The sequence below is a fragment of the Nyctereutes procyonoides genome, unplaced genomic scaffold (assembly GCF_905146905.1).
Source record: "Nyctereutes procyonoides isolate TBG_1078 unplaced genomic scaffold, NYPRO_anot_genome, whole genome shotgun sequence".
In the NCBI taxonomy this organism is placed as follows: Eukaryota; Metazoa; Chordata; class Mammalia; order Carnivora; family Canidae; genus Nyctereutes; species Nyctereutes procyonoides.
The window spans coordinates 48,723,118-48,742,550 of record NW_026575052.1 but is presented as its reverse complement, the minus strand read 5'-3'; the positions used below and the strand labels follow the sequence as shown (position 1 = coordinate 48,742,550).

The window sequence follows — 19,433 nt, the reverse complement described above, 5'->3', positions numbered from 1 at the left end:
TAACCCAATGTTTACCAGTCTGAGCTGAGCACAGAGCTCAGCTCCATGCAGACTGCTGATCAGTCTTCCTGGAGCACCTTCTGTAAAATGGCATTTTCTGCCCTCTTGCAGAGCCCGACTCTCCAGACTCATTCTTTCCTATTATCATTTTGGTTACTGATTCCTTCTGGGGAGCAAGGAGCAGTTCAGACAGCTCCAGGACAGGGGGTGTCCTGTGTTGATGACCAGATGCAGCCCTCCATGCTTCTCAGTCATTACAAGTTAAGTACTGATTCAATTTGGGGTGCCAAACGTGGAGGTAGGATATTTTTAAGCTCTCCTTGTAGACAGGAAAAAAAGGAGAGTCATGAGAGAGATGTTGTCAGGGGCCCAAAAATCCTTGGCTGTTCAGTCACTGCGGTTGCCACACAGCCCCCAGGGGATGGGCTCCATCCACATACCCAGGCCCTGCTGTGCTTTTGCCATTAAAATTCCATTATTAATGACTCACTGCCAGTGCCCTGAAAGGGAACAGGAGGGGGAGGGCAGGAAAGTGGCCCCTGCCAGGAGGGCCAGCATGGGTTAGGATATTGCGGGACCCAAGCCTGGGGACCTCATACCCTCAGCAGGGAGACTTTTGTGCAGTTCTCTGCTGCCTCAGTTGCGTTATCCAGAGATACTGTTTCTAAGGAGTCCTGATTCTGCAGTCAGAACAAGGCTGTTTGATTCATCATTGTATCTTCAGTGCTAACACAGTGTAGGGTACTTAGTAACTATGTTCAGTAAATATTTATTCAAAGAATGAGTGATTTTATGCATTGCCCCCTCTCCACCTGACAGCACCAAGTCTAGCTAGCACAGGGTAGGTGCTTTAAATATTTGTTGCATGAAAGATTCTGTATCTATTCTGGATCTAATCTACCTACTGCTATTTCTAGTGCTATTTCTGACACATAGTAATCACTCAATAAATACAAAGAGGTTTGTTGAATGAATGTTTCTGATCATGCCTCCCTCCTTCCCCCACCCATACATTGTACTCCATGCTTAGTAGGAACTGGAAAGAATTGACCTATTTTCTAGGTGCATACTAGGTGCCAGGCCGAGCCCGTGCTAAAACAACTCTCTTCCTCTTCTGTCTACCTTTGGGGATTTGGTTCTCTACAGAGTCCCATGGGTAGTGGTTGCCATCTCATGCTTGTTCAGCCAGAGGAGAGGTAGGGTCAGTGAGCTGCCAAGCTGACGTTGGGTGACAGACAAGGAGGCTGCCTGCCAATCTCAGAGCTGCCCCCAGGCTCCAAGTAAGCACTACACTCCCGGTGCTGGAGAACGGCTGACTATTGATAAAAAATGTCCCTCTGCGCTTTCCAAATTGAGACGACACTTAACTGCATGTTGGCTGACTTGCCTGCCCCCTCAATCTCCCAGGGGACAGAGCCCATCTTGGTTGAAAACCGTTCTGAGCATGTCTGAAGTCTCAGCTTTGACATCTTGGCTGATGCGAAGAAGTTTCTGTAACCTTCCTGTTCAGCATGCTCACCTGTCACCATGCACCCTGTGTCACTCCCCGCCTGCTACTGGGAAAAGAGCTAAGTGTCCCCATGTTAGGAGGTGGTTGCATGGTGCATGTTGAGAGCACTCACCTCGAGTGTCTACATCCCCACTCCGACCGGACGTCTGTTGCCTCAGAACAGGAACAGCTGTACCCATCAGTTGTCCAGGGTCCACAGGGAAGGCAGAACCAAGGACCCACAGAGAGGATTGCAGTGGGCCTTCATCTTATTTAGCTCATAGACCCCTTTGAAAATGTGGTGAGAACATTGACTCCTCATAAGAAAGTGTACATCCTTCTAATTTTGCATGCAGTTTGGCCAATTCATGGATCTTGGAGCCCAGCCATGGATCCCAGGTTAGGAACTATTGGTATATTAAAAAGAACATTAAAAAAAAATGAACATGATATAGACTCCAGATCCAGATCCTAGCTCTTCCACAAACCTGCCATGTGGCTTTGTCCAAGTCAGTCTTTTCAAATCTTGCCTTTTCCTTGGTGATAATATGTTCTGGCTCTTTATGATTAAAATTGTAAAAAAAGGGTGGGGGGGAGGGATCCCTGGGTGGCTCAGTGGTTCAGCGCCTGCCTTTGGCCCAGGGTGTGATTCTGGAGTCCCAGGATCGAGTCCTGCGTCAGGCTCCCGGCATGGAGCCTGCTTCTCCCTCTGCCTGTGTCCCTGCCTTTCTCTCTCTCTCTCTCTCTCTCTCTCTCTCTCAGAATAAATAAATAAAATCTGTAGAAAAAAATAATAAAATTGTCTATGTTTGTAGAGGTTGAGGCCGTGACTGAGACCAGAACAGCATAACTTTTTATAGGTTAACATATTCCTTAGAGAATCTAATAAGGACTTCGTATCTCCTGTCTAGAAAAAATGCCCATACACAAGGTTTTGCCTACTAATCACAAGGTCTAAGGACTACACAGTAAGGACTTCTGTACTACAGTGAAGCAATGATCTAGGGTATCCAATGATCCAGGTGATAGCCATGGTTCCAGGTTTCTTTTTAATTAATTAACATTAATTTAAAAATTAATTTCTTAAGTTGCCTGTTCCCCTGTCCCTTCTCTCCACCCTCCCAACACCAGCTTGGCATCAAACATCCACTAGTAGTTGGGGCAGGGGGTGGGGTGGACTGGCAGTCAACATTGTCTGCTCTAGTTCTAATCTACTCAGACTTTGATTTCATATAATGGAAACTTTTTTTTTCTTTCTTTATAGTGACATCTTACCTAGAGCTCCAATACAGGTACAAAGGGACACCGAAGCATTGATTTATCCATTTATTCATTCATTCATGCATTCAAGTAGGTATGCATCAGGTGTGGCTTTGTGCCAGTCACCTGGCTGGTCAGTGTGGAGACCCTGCCTGCTTAGTCTCCCCTGGCTTCTCTCATTGACTTGGGGAACCCAAGAGCTTAAAAATCACTGACCTTGTAAGGAGATTACTTGGGCTTGAAGTGAGGTGATCAGAGACCCAGAGACTCTGCTCTTTAATCACTTAACTTTGGGGAGCCTCGTTTTCCTCATCTGTGATATAGAATAACAGGATAATGGTGCCAGATATAGAATAACAGGATAATGGTGCCACGTTGGATTCCAAGTATACATGGCTTCCACTATTCTTGGCAGAAGTACGATTGGCCCATTTCTATGAACAGTGAATGTGCGTACTGGCCTCCAAAAGCGGGCAGAAGGAGGAGCACAGAGAGGAGTTTTCGCCTTCAGAGTGGAGGAGAGCCCCTGCTACTGAGAAGCTGAATGGCTAACTGAATAACTGCTTGGAAATTTCCAGGAAAAGTATAAGGCTGAGCCTTGGAAAAATATTTGCTATTTCTTTGCTCCCTCCTGCCCTGGAAGTTTTGCTGCTGTCAGTAACAATTTCATAGACCCAGTTCATACATTGTCCTCGAGGGCCTGAATTCACAGGCCCAAACCTGCTGTGACAGAGGAAGATTTACCCACGAACGCTGGGTCTGCAAAGATGGGCTAATTGCTGGGAAAGGACAGGAGCCTGCAGAGGCCCAGGCCTTCATCAGGTCAGATCTGAGTCGCTCTTGTTCTGTGCTTGGAAATGCAGAGCCGTGTAGGCCTTGGCAGCTTTAGAAATAAATGTACTTCTCAACATTGTTTCATGAGGGGAATTCAGACTAAGTCTACTACTGGCAAAAAACTCACCTGTGGGGCTTTTTCCTTTCCTTTCCTTAGCTGGCAGTCTAATGCCTAGGTCAAGGACATAGGTATTGATATTGGTCCAGTTTGGTTCCAAAATCTTCGCTCTGTCTCTACTCTTTTTTTTTTTTTAAAGATATATTTATTTTAGAGAAAGAGAGTGTGAGAGAGCCTGCTTGTGCAGAGGGGGGGAGGGGGAAAGGGAGAGAGGGAGAAGGAAGCAGACTCCCTGCTGAGTGTGAGTAGCCTCACCTATGCTGGATCTAATGACTCCTGAGGTCCTAACCTGAGCCAGAATCAAGAGTCAGATGTTTCAGCAACTTAGCTACTCAGGCACCCCTCTGCCTCTTGATCTTCAACAAGACACTCTGCTTCTCCAAGCCTCATGTCCTTGTCTGTGAAATGGGGATAACACCTCTCTCCCAGGGTTGTTGGAAATTAAATTAAATCCTAGTGTAAAGGCTGGGGCCTGGCTCACATAAACATTCTATAAATAGTCATGCTTTTCTTAGCCCTAATTTTCCAGCTGAGAAGCAGGTTATTTGATAATGTAACATTAGAGAAGTGAGATCAAGAGTCTCCATGTTCGGGGATCCCTGGGTGGTGCAGCAGTTTGGTGCCTGCCTTTGGCCCAGGGCGCGATCCTGGAGACCCAGGATCGAGTCCCACGTCGGGCTCCCAGTGCATGGAGCCTGCTTCTCCCTCTGCCTATGTCTCTGCCTCTCTCTCTCTCTCTGTGTGACTATCATAAATAAATTAAAAAAAAAATTAGAAAAAAAAAAAGAGTCTCCATGTTCATCACCGTGTACTGACCACTGCGTACCAATATGCCCTACTCCTGTCCAGGTCCAGCACACCCTCTTGCCAGTGAATAGGCAACAAGGAACCCTCACTCTGCTACCCTTCCCTCCCCATCTTGACAGGTGCAAACAGGAGAATGAGCCAGTGCTTTTCCTTTATTAGTAGGTCAGAGAGCTTTGCCTGGTACCTCAGGATCCAGCCCCCCACCCTCAAGTATGTGATAAGGCCATACTCTCTTGCTCATGACACTCCTTGGCATCTGTTCCACAGGAGGACTGACCCTCCATGCTCTACATGTGTTTTGCCAGCAAACACTCACTTCAGCCACAAATGTCTCTGTCCTCCAAAAAATTCACAGGCAAAGCCAGCCCCTAATGAGGGGCTGTTTTGATCGGCCAGCTATTAGTTGGGGGGCCCCTGCCTCCTCTATGGAGCAGCATGGGTCACCCTAAAGTTCTAGGGCCACCTCTGGACAGTGAGTTCAAAGATTGTCGAAAGCAGCTCATGTCCCAAGATCCTTAGGGCCTGGGCTCCCTGACATCTCCCAGGGCCCCCTGTTCCTGGATCCACAGGCCCCTGCTGCTGCTGCTGCTGCTGCTGCTGCTGCTGCTGCCAGTCCTGCCCTCGGCCTCCTTCTTTCCACCTGGGCCCCCCTGTCCGTCCATGCCTGAGGCCCCGCTGGTGGCCAGGTCCAGACTGAGGGTCCTCCCGCAGACGGACAGCCGCCTCAGCACCTCGGAGGCGGCCTCCACGGGCACGCCCGAGCGCTGCCCCAGAAGCATTTCCAACAGCGAGCTCATCTCTGAGAGGAAGGTGCTGGCCAGCCGCGTGCCTGTCAGGCTCAGTTCAGGCCCTGCCGCCTTGCCGAAGGTCTGGAAGGTCCTGGGTTCCTCTACGGCCGGAGTGTCCGGGGAGAACACGTTGTCGCGGTAGTTCATAGTGAGGGGCAGAGAGAGCCTCGCCATCCAGGCCGGGTCGGGGACGCTCAGCCGGTCCAGGGCCAGGCCTGCATGGGACGGATGAGGGGACCCAGTGAGAGCCAGGCAGCTGAGGGTGGGGCTGTGGGCCGGCCCAGGGCTCCGGACAAAGGAGGGAAGGGAAATGGCGGGGGACAGATGGGGAGGCCCAAGGGCGACCGGAAGGAAGAGGCCCTAACAGGGAAGCTTGTTGGGCAGGAAGGCTGCCGACTGAAGTACCCACAGGAGCAGAGTGGGGAGGAGGCGGCGGGAGGAAGAAAGCCTAGAATTAGAAACTGGCCCTTTTCTAAAGAATTTCCCGATCCTGCAGATCCTGCTGTGTGACAGGCTAGGTGTCTTCCACCCACCCGGTCAGCCAGGCTCTTCACTCCCTCAGGGCACTAGTAGCTGCGAATGGGGGATGGGTGAGCATCCCTCTCCTTAGCCAAGGCTGGAGTTCCTGGCTGGATGCTGCCATCTGTTTGTATTCATAGCAATAGTGACCATTTATTAAGTTCTTCCATGCCATAATAATTTATGTGATTCTCTCATTTAACCTCTGCACAAACCTTTGAAATGAAGAGTGCTATTTCATTTTATGGATGAGGAAACGAAGTTCCAAGACATGGAATCACACATCTACTAGGCGACCAAATCCAGATTTTGTCCCCAAATCTGATGACTTTGAAGCCTCATGGGACTGTACCCTCCTATCCACTCTCTCAGGAGCTCCCCCTTGGCCCCCCGGGTGCTCCGGGTGCACACCTGTGGCCTCCAGATTCCCCAGGCTTGCTAAGGTTTCTATGGGCACTGTGCCCTGGACTCCTCAACCTTCGCTTCTCAAGCCACAGAAAACCCAGATCTAGAGGCAGCGCTGGGAAGGGGCTGTCTGCTAAAGCGCTGTCCCAGGAAGGGGACAGAGGGTTATGAAAAACTATCACCTAGAGGCACCTGGGTGACTCAGTCAGTTAAGCATCTGCCTTTGGCTCAGGTCATGATCCCAGGGTCCTGGGATCAAGCCCTACATCAGGCTCCCTGCTCAGTGGGGAGTCAGCTTCTCCCTCCCCCTCTGCCCCTCCCCTTCTGCTCATGCTCTGTCTCTTGCTTTCTCTCTCTCAAATAAATAAATAAAATCTTTTTAAAAACACCGCAAAATTGTCCCCTAGATCCTTTTTTTTTTTTAATATTTTCTTTATTTATTCATGAGAGAAACAGAGAGAGAGACAGAGACAGGCAGAGGGAGAAGCAGGCTCCATGCAGGGAGCCCGACGTGGGACTCGAGCCCAGGTCTCCAGGATCACATCCTGGGCTGAAGGTGGCGCTAAACCGCTGAGCCACCCGGGCTGCCCTGTCCCCTAGATCCTTAATGGCCCCATCACACTTTTCCTTTTCCCATCTCCTCAACAAAAATGCTATCTCAAACTAGCCCTAGGCCAGATGGTAGAGGTCAAGCCAAAAAAAGAAAGCATAAATCTTATGGTTAAGAAACTGTGTCTTAAAAAAAAAAGTACAACATCCACTTGAGCATGTATTTAATGCTTGCTTAAAGGTGAGCTGCTTTAGAATCTGTGCATAAAAAAAAAAAAGGATCTGTGCATAGAATAAAAGACTGGAAGGAGGTATGTCAAAATGTTAACTGGAATTACCCCTGGACAGAAGTGATTTATTCTCTTTTTGTTTAGCTACATTTTTCTACCTTAACCAAATATTACTTTTGTAATTTGGAAAAGTTATTCCAAAATACAGCTAATGGCTGTTTATATTGATAAATGAGTTTCTGTCTTGCTTTGTCACGGTGGAGCTTTGCAGGCTGTGAGGCAGGGCAGGCCTCTTTCCACCTGGTCCAGCCCACGCCCGGGACTTAGTGAGCATTTCTTGAATGACTCAGTGAACATAAATATTAACCCTGGGCATTTGGGAAATGTAAACCTTAGTTCCTTGAGACTTGGGGTAATAAGATTGAAACTCTTCTAGTGTTACAGAATCAGGCCTTTGTACCAGGGTCAGAGAGCTTCAGAAAGAATGGGAATTGGAATGAGAAAATCACTGGAGTATATGAGAATGGCTGGGCAGCAATGGTGAGTCCACCCAGAGGCAGGTGGACGCAAGGCTGGCCTGGGCTTGATTTCCCACCTCTGCCATTTATGAGCAGTGTGACCTTGGGAAAATTGCTTAACCTCTCTGAGCCTTCTTTGTCTCTCATAAAGTGGTGAAATAGTAGTACTCATCTTGTCAGGTTGCTATGAGCATTCACTGAGCTCATGCTACCAGTAAGGTGTTATCCTCATCACATTATCAGATGGATGCAGCCATGACCCCTGGGGTCAGCGAGCTCACCCATAGCCCCTGTGCAGCTCCGCCCCGTGAGCAGCATAGGCTCTTCTATCCTCCTGCCCTCATCATCCCTCAGCAATTTCCATGCCCTCTGTGCCGCGGGGAAGCAGGACCACGTGACAACTGAGCACATAGGTTCCAGCCCAGAGCTGGCCAGTAGAGAGACAGTGTGAGCCATAAAGGTCATTTTAAATTTTCTAGGAGGCATGTTAAAAAAGTAGAAAGAAATTCTGTAATTAATTTGTAAAAAATTTCATACTTAATATCATTTTATCATGTAATGAATATTTTTAAATTAATGAGATATTTCACATTCTTTTTTCATGCGAAGTCTTCAAAATCTGAAGTGTGTTTTATGTTTATCACATCTTTTTTTAATAGTAAGTTACTCTTTTTTCTGCTTTTTATTTTTATTTTTATTAAGTAAGCTCTATGCCCAACATGCAGCTTGAACTCACCACCCTGGGATCAGGGGTTGCACACTCTACCCGCTGAACTGGGCAGGGGCCCCCTTATATCATGTCTTGATCGGGACTAGCCATTTTCCAATGTGGCTAATGGCTACTGTGTTGGAGCTCACGGTTGTAGATTCTACACAATGCTATCCTATAAAACTTTCTATATGTGTGCCGTCCAAAGCAATGTCCACTAACCACATGTGGTTACTGAGTGTTTGAAATGTGGCTGGTATAACTGAGGAACTGAATTTTTCATTTTACTTAATTTTAATTAGATTAATTTTACTTACTTTTAATTTAGAGCCACATTGCCAGTGTTACTAACCATTTTCTGTACAACCTTGGGAAAGTTACTAGACACCCTTGCCCCTCAGTTTTTTCCTTCATGAAATGGTGATCATGGATAGTTTCTGTCTCATAAAAATTTCTCATGAGGAATATGAATGCATAGAAAGCTCTCAATGAATGTTAGCTCTATTTTCTTAACCAAGGAAAAGGAAGTCCCTGCCATGCTTTTAGTGTGTTTGCAGCCAGATAGATCACATAGGCTATGTTCAGCTGAGGAACAGATTATTAACTACCAAAACAGAAAACCACAGTTTAGGAAAGAACAGAGGTATGGTGTTACCTCAAGGAGGCTGACCAGTATCCAGCTAGCACATTCCTGAATTAAAGTCAAAATGAATTTTTTCTCTAGAAAATGTTATTTTGGTTTAAATTAGAAATATGAACACATTAAAGAGTTGACTGAGTTCTCAGAATGGAAGGATATTTAAACCCACCCAAGAAACACAAATGGGTGGTGAGGGGGTCCCTGATGGCAGGCAGGCCCGGGTTGGTTCCCCTTCAGTCACTGATGAGCTAAGTGACTCCGAGCAGGCTGTGGTATTTCCCTGAGCCTCAGTTTGCTTATCTCTAAATTGGAGCTCGTAACATCTACCTCCAAAGACCATTTGGAAGCTTAACCGCGCTAATGTGTAAGATGCTTCCCAGTACCTGGCACACATCAAGAGCTCATTTACTATTCTTAGGATTTTTAAAGATTAATCAGAGTAGAATCTGGTCTTTAAACAAATGAAGGCTGTTGGAAACGTTAGGGAAAGTAAAATGTTACTGATATTCCTGCCCAGAAATAGAACGTCTGTGTTTTTCTTGTGGAAAAGTCTGACGTCAGGACATATGAGGGGGTCGCAGGGGCAGAAGCAGGCTCAGGGTGATCCTAAGGAGTCCTTACCTGTGTGTGGGTCCAACAGGCTTGACAACTCTTCTTCTAGCAGCTGCTTCACAGACAGGTCCTCTTCAGGATCCAAGGGCCCTTCCTCCTGGTCTGGTTCTGTCTGGCCAGCCCTGGCACCTAGGCCATCTGTATCTGGGATTATGCTCCTGCAAAGGAGGCCAGCCAGTCCACGAGTGAGAAAATTCACACACCAGATTCATTCATTCCTGCTCATGAACATTCTTCTACTCATGTCAGCATTCATCCACATAAGGAGGTAGATACAGAGCCCAGCTTTCAGAGTCAGACCAACCTGGATTACGTGGTCCCAGGCCTGCCTACTCTGCATCTGTTGCCTCATCTGTAAAATGGAGGTAATAAATAACACCCACCTCAAGGGGCATGCAAAATGAGACAGTTTATGTAAAGAAACTAGTACCTGGCACAATGTAAGCACTCAGCAAATACAAGAAACAATTAATGCATTGGCACCATTATTCACCAATGAATAATTCCTTCCCCTTCCTTTGTGTTGCCTGGCCCAGGGTAGGAGTGTAGTAACTTTGGTTGAAACAGTGCAGTCATCTGTCCATCCATCTATCCATCCACCTCCACCCATTCAACTATGACCTCCAGTGAGAGCAGAGATTTCTATCTGTCTCATTCCCTGGTCACCAGTGCTCAAAACAGGGCCCCAGCACATAGTAGATGCTCAATTAATACTTTGTGGACAACATGGCTGAATATTCCCTACTCCCTATTTGAGGCCAAATCCCAGACCAGAATAGCAGGGCAAAAGAAGATGCAGCTGGGGTGAGGCATCAAAAAGCCACTCAGACTCTACCTGACTCCTGCTGTCTCTATCCTGTCCTCTCCCTCCCACAGACCTTGCCTGCCTCCTGGAGGAGGCCAGTTCCTGAGGCGGCTGGAGTATGGGGAGGCAGGTCTGGCCCCACAGTTCAGCAGGTGGGAAAGGTCCCTCAGATTTTAAAGGTCTCAGGTCCTTTGTGCTTTTTTTTTTTTCCTGTCACCATTTCTGCTGCCATGAAGGGATTAGCAGGGAAGTGGCAAATTCGTAAGTAATGATGACAACAACTAATGTTTATTAAGCAGTTACTCTGAGTCAGACTTTATGTTTTGCTAAGTATATAGACCCTCTCTTCAAACTTTTCCCATCTGTAAGGTGTTCTCTTGTCATCATTCCCAAATTGCAAATGAAAAAAGGAAGACTTGTGAAAAATTCTACACCTTGCCCAAGGTCCCCATGGACTAAGTGTTAAACCAAGAATTCAAATCCAGACTCATGTGACTATGGAGTATGTATACTCACTGCTGCTCTACACTACCTCCCACCATCTTTGCAAAACAAAAAAAGAAAGAAAAAAAAGCTATGAATTGTCAAGGCAAGAGCTCTGAGCCTGCATTCAGGTGCTGGGAGCTGGTCCCGGCTTTGCCACTCACTGGCCATGTGACCTTGAACAAAGTCACTTTGGGAGGAAAGGACTTAGCAATGGTTATGCACCTACTATGTGCCAGTCACTGGGCTATGGGCCTAGAATATGTTTGATTGTTAAATCCTTAACCTATCACTGCAAATAAGTGTGATGACCTTTCTTTTACAGATAAGAAACTGAGGCCCTGAGGATCTATCTGGCTTGCTCAAGTTCAGCATAGCTGGGTTGGATCAAACTACTCAGAGCCCCAGTTTCTATGTCTGTAACAAAAAAGAGTTAGATTAGATGTCCTGTTGAGCTCTCTTTAGTTCTAGGACTGCCCAAAGAATACACCCACACACCTATGTCCTTAGCCAGGGAAACTTCATGTTATGTTAAAGGATCAAGAGAAAGAAAGCTGAAAATTACACATTTAAAGCCCATAGCCCAGCACCTCTGCAATCAGGGGACAGGTAGAGCCTCAGGGATGAAGTCATTTCCTTAGAGATCTGGGTCCTGTAAATACAATAAATACAGTTGCTCCAGGACCATGCTGCCCAGGATGGGGGGATGGATGCTGTCCGATGCTCTCCCAGGGGGGCCACTGTCTGGAATGTGTTCACCCTTCCTCAGATCACAGAGGTTCCAGGGGTGAAGGCAAGCTGATGGCGGGGGCAGTGCTCGAGAAGCCTGTGGGTCCATGTGCTGCTTACCTGCCTCCGCTGGGCTTGGCCAAGTATTTATTTCCCCGGTGGTTTGGTTTGGGCTGGAATTGGCCCTGATGCAGCAAGGACAGCAGCTGGGAGATTTGCTGCAAGACAGGAAAAATCTGTTGACTCCACACAATTCCGACCCAGCACACTTCCTTGCCGGATGTTTCCCTCAATGCCGGCGCTTTCTTTTTATAGTCTTTCCTCCAGCTTCAGATGTTTGTGCGATCAGATGGGGGATGGTGAATGGTGACGGAGGCGGTGACGGAGGCAGGGACCTGTGCTGGCAGGATCCTTGCTTTGTTCTGTCACCACAGGACCTGGGTATCCCAGGGAGAGAAGGAGGACCCCCCCTGGGCCCACCCCTCACTCTCACTCTGAGCAACCTCCCCCCACTGGAATCTGTGAAATGAAGCTGAAGAAGGCATTTCCCGACCATAAATTCATATTACTTTGATACAGATTATCTTAAGGAGTTGTTTCCCCACCTTCAGGAGTACTCAGCCAATTTTGGTGGGCCAGACATAAGACTCTGCAATGGAGAAAGCAACATTGGTAGCATTCAATCATTCCTTTATTCATCCTTTCATTCATTCAACAAGAGTGAGAATGAAAACAGAAGGCACTGCCAGCTGAAAGGCCAGAGGAGATGGTGGAGGCTCAGAAAGGTTGGGGAGGTGGGCAGGAGTCAGGTGAGGTGTCAGGGCCAGAACCTGCAGGGCCCTATGAAGGCAAAGGTGACAGACCAAGTTTCAGGAGGCCGAGTTCTAGTTCAAGGTCATTTCTAGTTTCTGTAGTGTCAGGCATGTTTTTAGAGATACTCATACCTCAGTTTCCTATTCTCTAAATTGGAGCTGGAAATACGCATCCAGCCTTCTTCACGGGGTTGTTGGGATTAACTAACCCAGTGGTTTGAGAACTTAAAATGCAAGGATTATGGGTTGTTACTCCTAGAAATACTGCCGATGGTTCCTGGGCCTACCCCCAGTCTTCCCTGAGAAGGCCCACTCAGCCTCTCTGGGCAGCTCCAGCTAGAAAGTACCAACCTCAGAGGACAGTTGGAAAATTAGGAGATGAGGCCTGGGTCCAGTTGTCTGCCTCAGGGCAGATCCTACCTCCTGGCCCAGACCAGAAGCCTCCTAAGGCACCTGCAACTCTTCCAAGTGTTAGCTGGTAGTTCAGGGACACTCTCTGAGTGCCGCAGCCTGAGCATAGTGCTGTCATTCAGGGTTGCATCATAGTTAGAATGTAAACTATTGTATCTATCAGACTCAGATTCAAATCCTATATCTGGGGACACGTGAGTGGCTCAGTGGTTGAGCATCTGCCTTTGGCTCCGGTGATCCCAGTGTCCTGGGATTGAGTCCCACCTCAGGCTCCCCGCAGGGAGTTTGCTTCTCCCTCTGCCTATGTCTCTGCCTCTTTCTCTGTGTCTCTCATGAATGAATGAATGAATGAATGAATAAATAAATAAATAAATAAATAAATAAATAAATCTTTAAAACAAAACAAAAAACACATCCTACATCTGCCCGTGCCCCAGTTCCATCTGGGTGGCCTTGAGAAATTACTTAAGCATTTTGAGCCTCAGTTTCCTCAGCAGTAAAAAGGGAATAATAACGAGGCCCATGTGGTTATAGTTATAAGGATGAAATGATTGAAAGTATATAATTCATTTATGTATTCTTTTTTTTTTAGGAAGAATTTTTTTTTTAAGATTTTATTTATTTATTCATGAGAGACAGAGAGAGAAAGAGGGAGAGAGAGAGAGAGAGGCAGAGACACAGACAGAGAAGCAGGCTCCTTGCAGGAAGCCTGATGTGGGACTTAGTCCCACGACTACAGGAACATGCCCTGAGCCAAAGGCAGGCGCCAAACCGCTGAGCCACCCAGGGATCCCCTCATTAATGTATTCTTTTAAAACTTTTTAAAGTAATCTTAAGGGATCCCTGGGTGGTGCAGTGGTTTAGCGCCTGCCTTTGGCCCAGGGCGCGATTCTGGAGACCCGGGATCGAATCCCACATTGGGCTCCCGGTACATGGAGCCTGCTTCTCCCTCTGCCTATGTCTCTGCCTCTCTCTTTCTGTGTGTGACTATCATAAATAAATAAAAAATTTAAAAAAAAGTAATCTTAAATCTTTTTTAAATTTTTATTATTTTTTAAAGATTTTATTTATTTATTTATTTATTTATTTATTTATTTATTTATTTATTTATAGAGACACACAGAGAGAGGCAGAGACACAGGGAGAGGGAGAAGCAGGCTCCATGCAGGGAGCTCGATGTGGGACTTGATCCCGGGTCTCCAGGATCACACCCCAGGCTGCAGGCGGCGCCAAACCGCTGCCCAGGGCTGCCCTTAAATCTTTTTTTAAAGTAATCTTAAAAAACCTTTTTTAAAGTAAACTTTTTAATTTAAGTAACCTTTTTTAAATTGTTCATGGTAGGACTTGAACTCATGACTCCAAGATCAAAAACCATATGCTGGGATCCCTGGGTGGCGCAGCGGTTTGGCGCCTGCCTTTGGCCCAGGGCGTGATCCTGGAGACGCGTGATCGAATCCCACATCAGGCTCCCGGTGCATGGAGCCTGCTTCTCCATCTGCCTATGTCTCTGCCTCTCTCTCTTTCTCTCTCTGTGACTATCATAAATAAATAAAAATTAAAAAAAAAAAAAAAGATCTTAAAAAAAAAAAAAAAAAAAAAAAAAAACCATATGCTCCACTGACTGAGCCAGTCAGGTGCCCCTATTTCTTAATAGATCTTATGACAAGCACTTAATAACTTAATAACAAGCATTTATGATAAGCACTTAATATGTGTGTAATCTCATTTAATTCTTACAATAACTCTAGGGAAAAGATACCACCATACCCATTTTGTTGATGTGGAATATGAGGCTCAGAGGGGCTACACAGCAGTTAATGGCAGGGCTAGAATTTGAACCCAGATCTGACTCACTGTGGCACTGTGCTGCTGGAAAGACATGAGCATTAGGCAAGCTGCTTCCTACCCTTAATCTGATCCCAGATGGGTACCCTTCAGTGGATTCAGCCCCAGTGCTTGCTCTCAGCTGTCTGTGTTCGCCAACAACCAATACAGTATTTAGCTCAAAAAGCTCACTCAGTAAGCATTTGAAAATGGATGGATGGATGGATGGATGGATGGATGGATGGATGGTGGATGGATGGATGGGTGGATGGATGGATGGATGGATGGACGAACGAATGAATGAATGGTTCTGGGCAATCTCGAAGGCTACATAGGGCTCAGGGCAAGACTTCTCAGAGAGCAGTAGGGCTCTCTCCAGGTGGCTTCCTGAGGAGGATGTGGGGGAAGGAAGCTGTGTCCTTCCTTGACAGGAAACCTGAGCCAATTGCCTGGCCAAACAGACATGTGCCTTGAGTGGGCAGCCTGGCACGGGGAAAGTTCTCTGAAGTGCAGAGGAACAGATCTGGATGTGAGATCAGGCACCGTCCCTGAAAAGGATTTCCCATTTTTGTCTAGTAAATTCCAGGTTGCTACATATTTTGTCCTTCATTATTTTATGTAATCCTCAACTACTGGGAGGCAGACACAGGGTCAGTTTAGCATCATAATTGCCATTTGGGGAAAATGAAGCTCTGATACTGACAGATTTGCCCAAGGTTGCCCTGCTATTGAGTGGCTATGCTGAAATTTGAATTCAGATCAGACTCCTAAGTTCCAAGACTGTTTCCGCTGCCCCATCCTGCAGACCTAGCTAGCAAAATCTTTTTTTTTTTTAAGATTTTATTTATTCATGAAAGACACACAGAGAAAGGCAGAGACACAGGCAGAAGGAGAAGCAGGCTCCATGCAGGGAGCCTGATGTGGGACTCGATCCCGGGTCTCCAGGATCATGCCCTGGGCCAAAGGCAGCGCTAAACCGCTGAGCCACCCAGGGATCCCTAGCCAGCAAAATCTAGTCTCAGGCAAGTCCAGTGCAGCCCCAGAGCCCAGGAGCAATGATGCCCATGCTGGCCTGCTTCACAGGGAGGTTGCCCGGATGAGAAGAGGGCAGGAGGAGATGAAGAGCTTTGCAGAAGTAATTGTAACCATTTGCTGAGTGCTGACTGTGTGCCGGACATAACTCTAGGCTTTAAGTGCACTCATTTCATCTTCAAGCACATTTAGGAGGTAGGTGCTGTTTACATAGGTGTCTTTAACAGCAAAGCGGAGTAACATTGCTGTGGTTCACGGCTAGGAAGAGATGAAGCCAGGATTTGATCCCAGGCAGCCTTATCCCAAAGCTTTTATTCTCAAATGTGTCTTTTGTTGTGTGTCTGCTTGTGCCAGGCCCCGAGTAAGTGCTTTACAGGAATTAACTGATCAAATCCTCAGGACAACTGCGAGGCAGATGCTCTTACCATCATCTCTATTTTATAGATAGGGAAACGAAGGCTCAGAGACAGTAAGTAAGTTGCCCGGGATCACACAGCTAAATTTTGTTGACCCAGAGCTGGGCCCTGACCCACTGTATCCACTATACCATAAAGTCCCTAGTGAGCCTAAGGAATGAATGTGAGAAACGTAAGGGTAATGGGGTGTCTGATGTGGTGGTCCAGGGCTGACCACAGAGAAAGGTGCCCATACCCAGGTACCTGAACAGGGGGAGAATCCATGGTGAGTTCCTCTACAGGGTTCCGCTCCGCAAAAGCAGCCACAGATAGCCGGACCAGGCTCCGCAGGATCTGACGGGGACCAGACTCTTTCTCGGGGGTCACTTTGCCATTGAGATTGGGCTGCCGCCTCAGGGTTGCAGATGAGGCTGGTGGACTCCGTGGGGCCTCCTCGCTGCCTGCGTCTCCTGACAGCCTCCCTGCTGGGCTGCCCATAGCCTTTGGGGTCCTTGAGCGCAGCTGGCCCATCACAGGCTGGGACTCAGGAAGGTTCAGGTTCTCCCGGGAGGCATTTCGCTGCCTGGGATGGTTGAAAAGGAGATTGACAGTATCCTGCAGCACCTCTCGGCTCTCAGCCTGTGTTCCCTGGTTGCCTTGGTTACGCAGGGTCCTATACAAGGTTGGCGTGAGGTGAAAGGGGGCCTGCAGGCAGGGGTCCCAGCCTGCTTCCATCATCCCTTCCTTGCCTGTGTCCTTGTGGGGCTGCCTGATGTCTCCAGGCTCATCCACCTGGCCCCTGAGCACGGGCACAAGGTGGATATCCGCCTTCTGGATGTGTTTCTGGGGCCTCTTGGGCTGGTGGCGGTAGGTAGATTCAGCCTCCCGACAGTTGTAGGCTCTGTTGTCCTTCTTCTCTGTCCTGCAGATGGACATGATCAGAGCCAAGATCAACCCAAAGATGGCCAGCAGTACGAGGAGGCAAATCACTGTCAGCACCGAGGTGCTCAGGGTCCCAGGCTCCCGGGCCCTGTCCCTCAAGTGATCCACACTGGTGACAAACAAGACCCTCAACAAGGCTTGGGTCTGCAAGGAGGGGATGCCATGGTCTTCTACCACTATCACCAGTTCCCACTCACTCCCAATGAGACTGCTGGCATTGGTGATGTTGATGAACAACTGCCCCAGGTGGGGGCTGAGGACAAAGAGACAGGCTTCATTCCCACTCCTAATGCTATAGAGAAGCTCTCCATTTGCCCCTGAGTCTACATCTCTTGCTACAATGGTTGCCAAAAGGAATGGCCGGGAACTATGGGTTGTCAGTGGTGGTGTGTCAGCACTCGCTGGACCCAAGCCATTAGGAGTTTCAATGGGCACCAGAAGGTGGCCTGTGGAGGCATTTACGAGCACTGAGAGGATGGCTTTTCCATCACTGAGTGTGGGATGAATCACTTCTGGGGCATTATCATTGACATCCAAGAGGCTGACCCACACAGAGACGCTGGATGCAAGTTGGGGCTGCCCCATGTCCTCTGCGATCACACGGAACTCAAAACTGGCCATTTGTTCATAGTCTAGTGACCTCTGAGCAGTGACATCTCCTGTGTCTGAGTCAATAGCTACCAAATGAGAAACTGGGGAGTCCTGAATACGATATGAGATTTTTCCATTAATGCCCAAGTCTGCATCGTGAGCCTTGACAGTAATGAGGTGAAGAGAAGGTAGGTTGTTCTCCCGAGTAGAGACCTCATACCTGCTCTCTTCAAACACAGGTGCATTGTCGTTGGCGTCACTGATCTGAATGCTGAGCTGTTTCTTGGCTGATAATGGCTGGGGTCCTTGGTCTTGAGCCAAGAGAGTGAGGGTATATTTGGGCCACTGCTCTCTGTCCAGTGTGGTGTTGGTTAGCAGCATGTATGTGTTGCCATTGGTCCTTTTCAGCCTGAAGTGGCCCAGTTCTTGGCTCAGCCAGCAGTGGACCAGACCATTATTTCCTGAGTCCAAGTCATCTGCCATGACAAGAGCAATGAAACTATCCTTTGGAAGAGCTTCTGACACCAATGATGGCTGGGAGGCCCATGTGATGTGGATGCTTGGGGCATTGTCATTGACGTCCAGAACCTTAATGAGTACTTTGCAGTGGGCTGGGATGGAATTGGGACCCAGGTCCCTCGCCTGGACATCTATCTCATAGGCAGGATTCTTTTCATAGTCTAGGGGTTGACGCAGAATCACCTGGCCTGTCTTTGCATCAATACTGAAGGTGTCCAGCACCTCTGGAGGCACGTGCTTACTGAGGAAGAATTCCACCTCCCCATTGGGACCTTGGTCAGGATCCGTGGCAGTCAAGTTTATGAGGAGAGTACCAGGGGCAGCATCTTCTTGGATTTCTAATGCCAGTGAGCTCTCAGCAAAGACTGGGCTATTGTCATTGGAGTCCAGGACATTGACCTTGACTAAGCTGGTGCCTGACTTGGGGGGGTTCCCACTGTCATAGGCAGTTAGCACCAGATCAAAAAACGAGTGGATTTCCCTGTCTAGCTCCTTCACCACCACCAGTTCTGCATGTTTGGTCTCATCAGGCCCCACGATGACATCCAGGGCAAAGTGCTCACTGGGAGACAGCATGTAAGAGTGCAGGGTGTTGGGGCCAGTGTCCGGGTCGAGAGCTCTGTCCAGGGGGATCCGGGTGCGCAAAGAGGCACTCTCAGAGATTTCCAGCTCCTGCTTACCTTTGGGAAACTGTGGCTCATGGTCATTGATGTCCAGCACCTGGATCTCCACATGGATCAGAGCCAAATCCCCCGTGGCAAGCACGTCAAAGGAAATCAGGCAAGGGTCCTGCTGCCGGCAAAGCAGCTCTCTGTCCAGCCGCCTCCCTGTGCTAAGCAGGCCGTCCTCAGGGTCCACCTGGATGGGGAGTGCCTGAGACAGCTGCAAGACCTGGAAGGACGCCTGTGTTTGTCCGCGTCTGTCCTCCCAGCTCAGGTCCCTGGACAGCTTTCCTATCACTGTGCCAGCCGGCACCTCTTCCGCCACTTGGTATTTCACAGTGAGAGTGGCCACCTCCTGACAATGCCCTGGAAGGAACAAGTAGCTGCCTGACCCCAAAAGCCCCAGCAGTAGTAGCAGAAGTAGCATCATGCTTACCGCCAGGATGGGCTAGGCTCAGAAACCACTAGAGTTCTTCAAAGGCCAGGCAAGTCCTCCAGTGTTTCCTGAGTGGCTCGATTAGTGTTCTCCTGCCCCCAGATCTGCTGTCACAGCCTCGTCCCATAATTGGAAGATGATGGAAGTAGAGGATTCTCAGGCAAGGCCATCTTCATCTGAAGAGATCTCAGAGCTCCAAGCATTGATGAAGTGAAATTGCCAAGGGACACCCCACACAGGGGCACCCGTTGGTCCCCTTCAGTAAGTGATGGCCAAGAGCTGGTCCAAGAGGGACTTGACCCAGTAAAGCAGGA

At 48.2% G+C, this 19,433-nt stretch overlaps 1 protein-coding gene across 1 annotated transcript; it reads right to left on the bottom strand.

Moving 5' to 3' along the window:
- Positions 1–4,592: 4,592 nt before the first annotated feature.
- PCDH12 (protocadherin 12) lies at positions 4,593–19,433 on the bottom strand. Its single transcript, XM_055332840.1, has 4 exons — positions 16,234–19,433; positions 11,616–11,713; positions 9,488–9,636; positions 4,593–5,511 (listed from the first exon to the last, which is right to left on the bottom strand). The coding sequence occupies exons 1-4, from the start codon at positions 19,111–19,113 to the stop codon at positions 5,024–5,026; spliced, it is 3,615 nt and encodes a 1,204-aa protein (XP_055188815.1). The 5' UTR covers positions 19,114–19,433; the 3' UTR covers positions 4,593–5,023.

What these genes read in the sequence shown, in the direction of transcription:
- PCDH12 (XM_055332840.1), bottom strand. Translation starts at nt 19,113, where the DNA reads ATGATGCTACTTCTGCTACTACTGCTGGGGCTTTTGGGGTCAGGCAGC. An exon ending in GCCAAGCCCAGCGGAGGCAG is followed by an intron (nt 9,637 to 11,615) that starts GTAAGCAGCACA and finishes CCTCCTTTGCAG; the next exon opens with GAGCATAATCCCAGATACAG. An exon ending in CCTGTTGGACCCACACACAG is followed by an intron (nt 5,512 to 9,487) that starts GTAAGGACTCCT and finishes CGTCCCATGCAG; the next exon opens with GCCTGGCCCTGGACCGGCTG.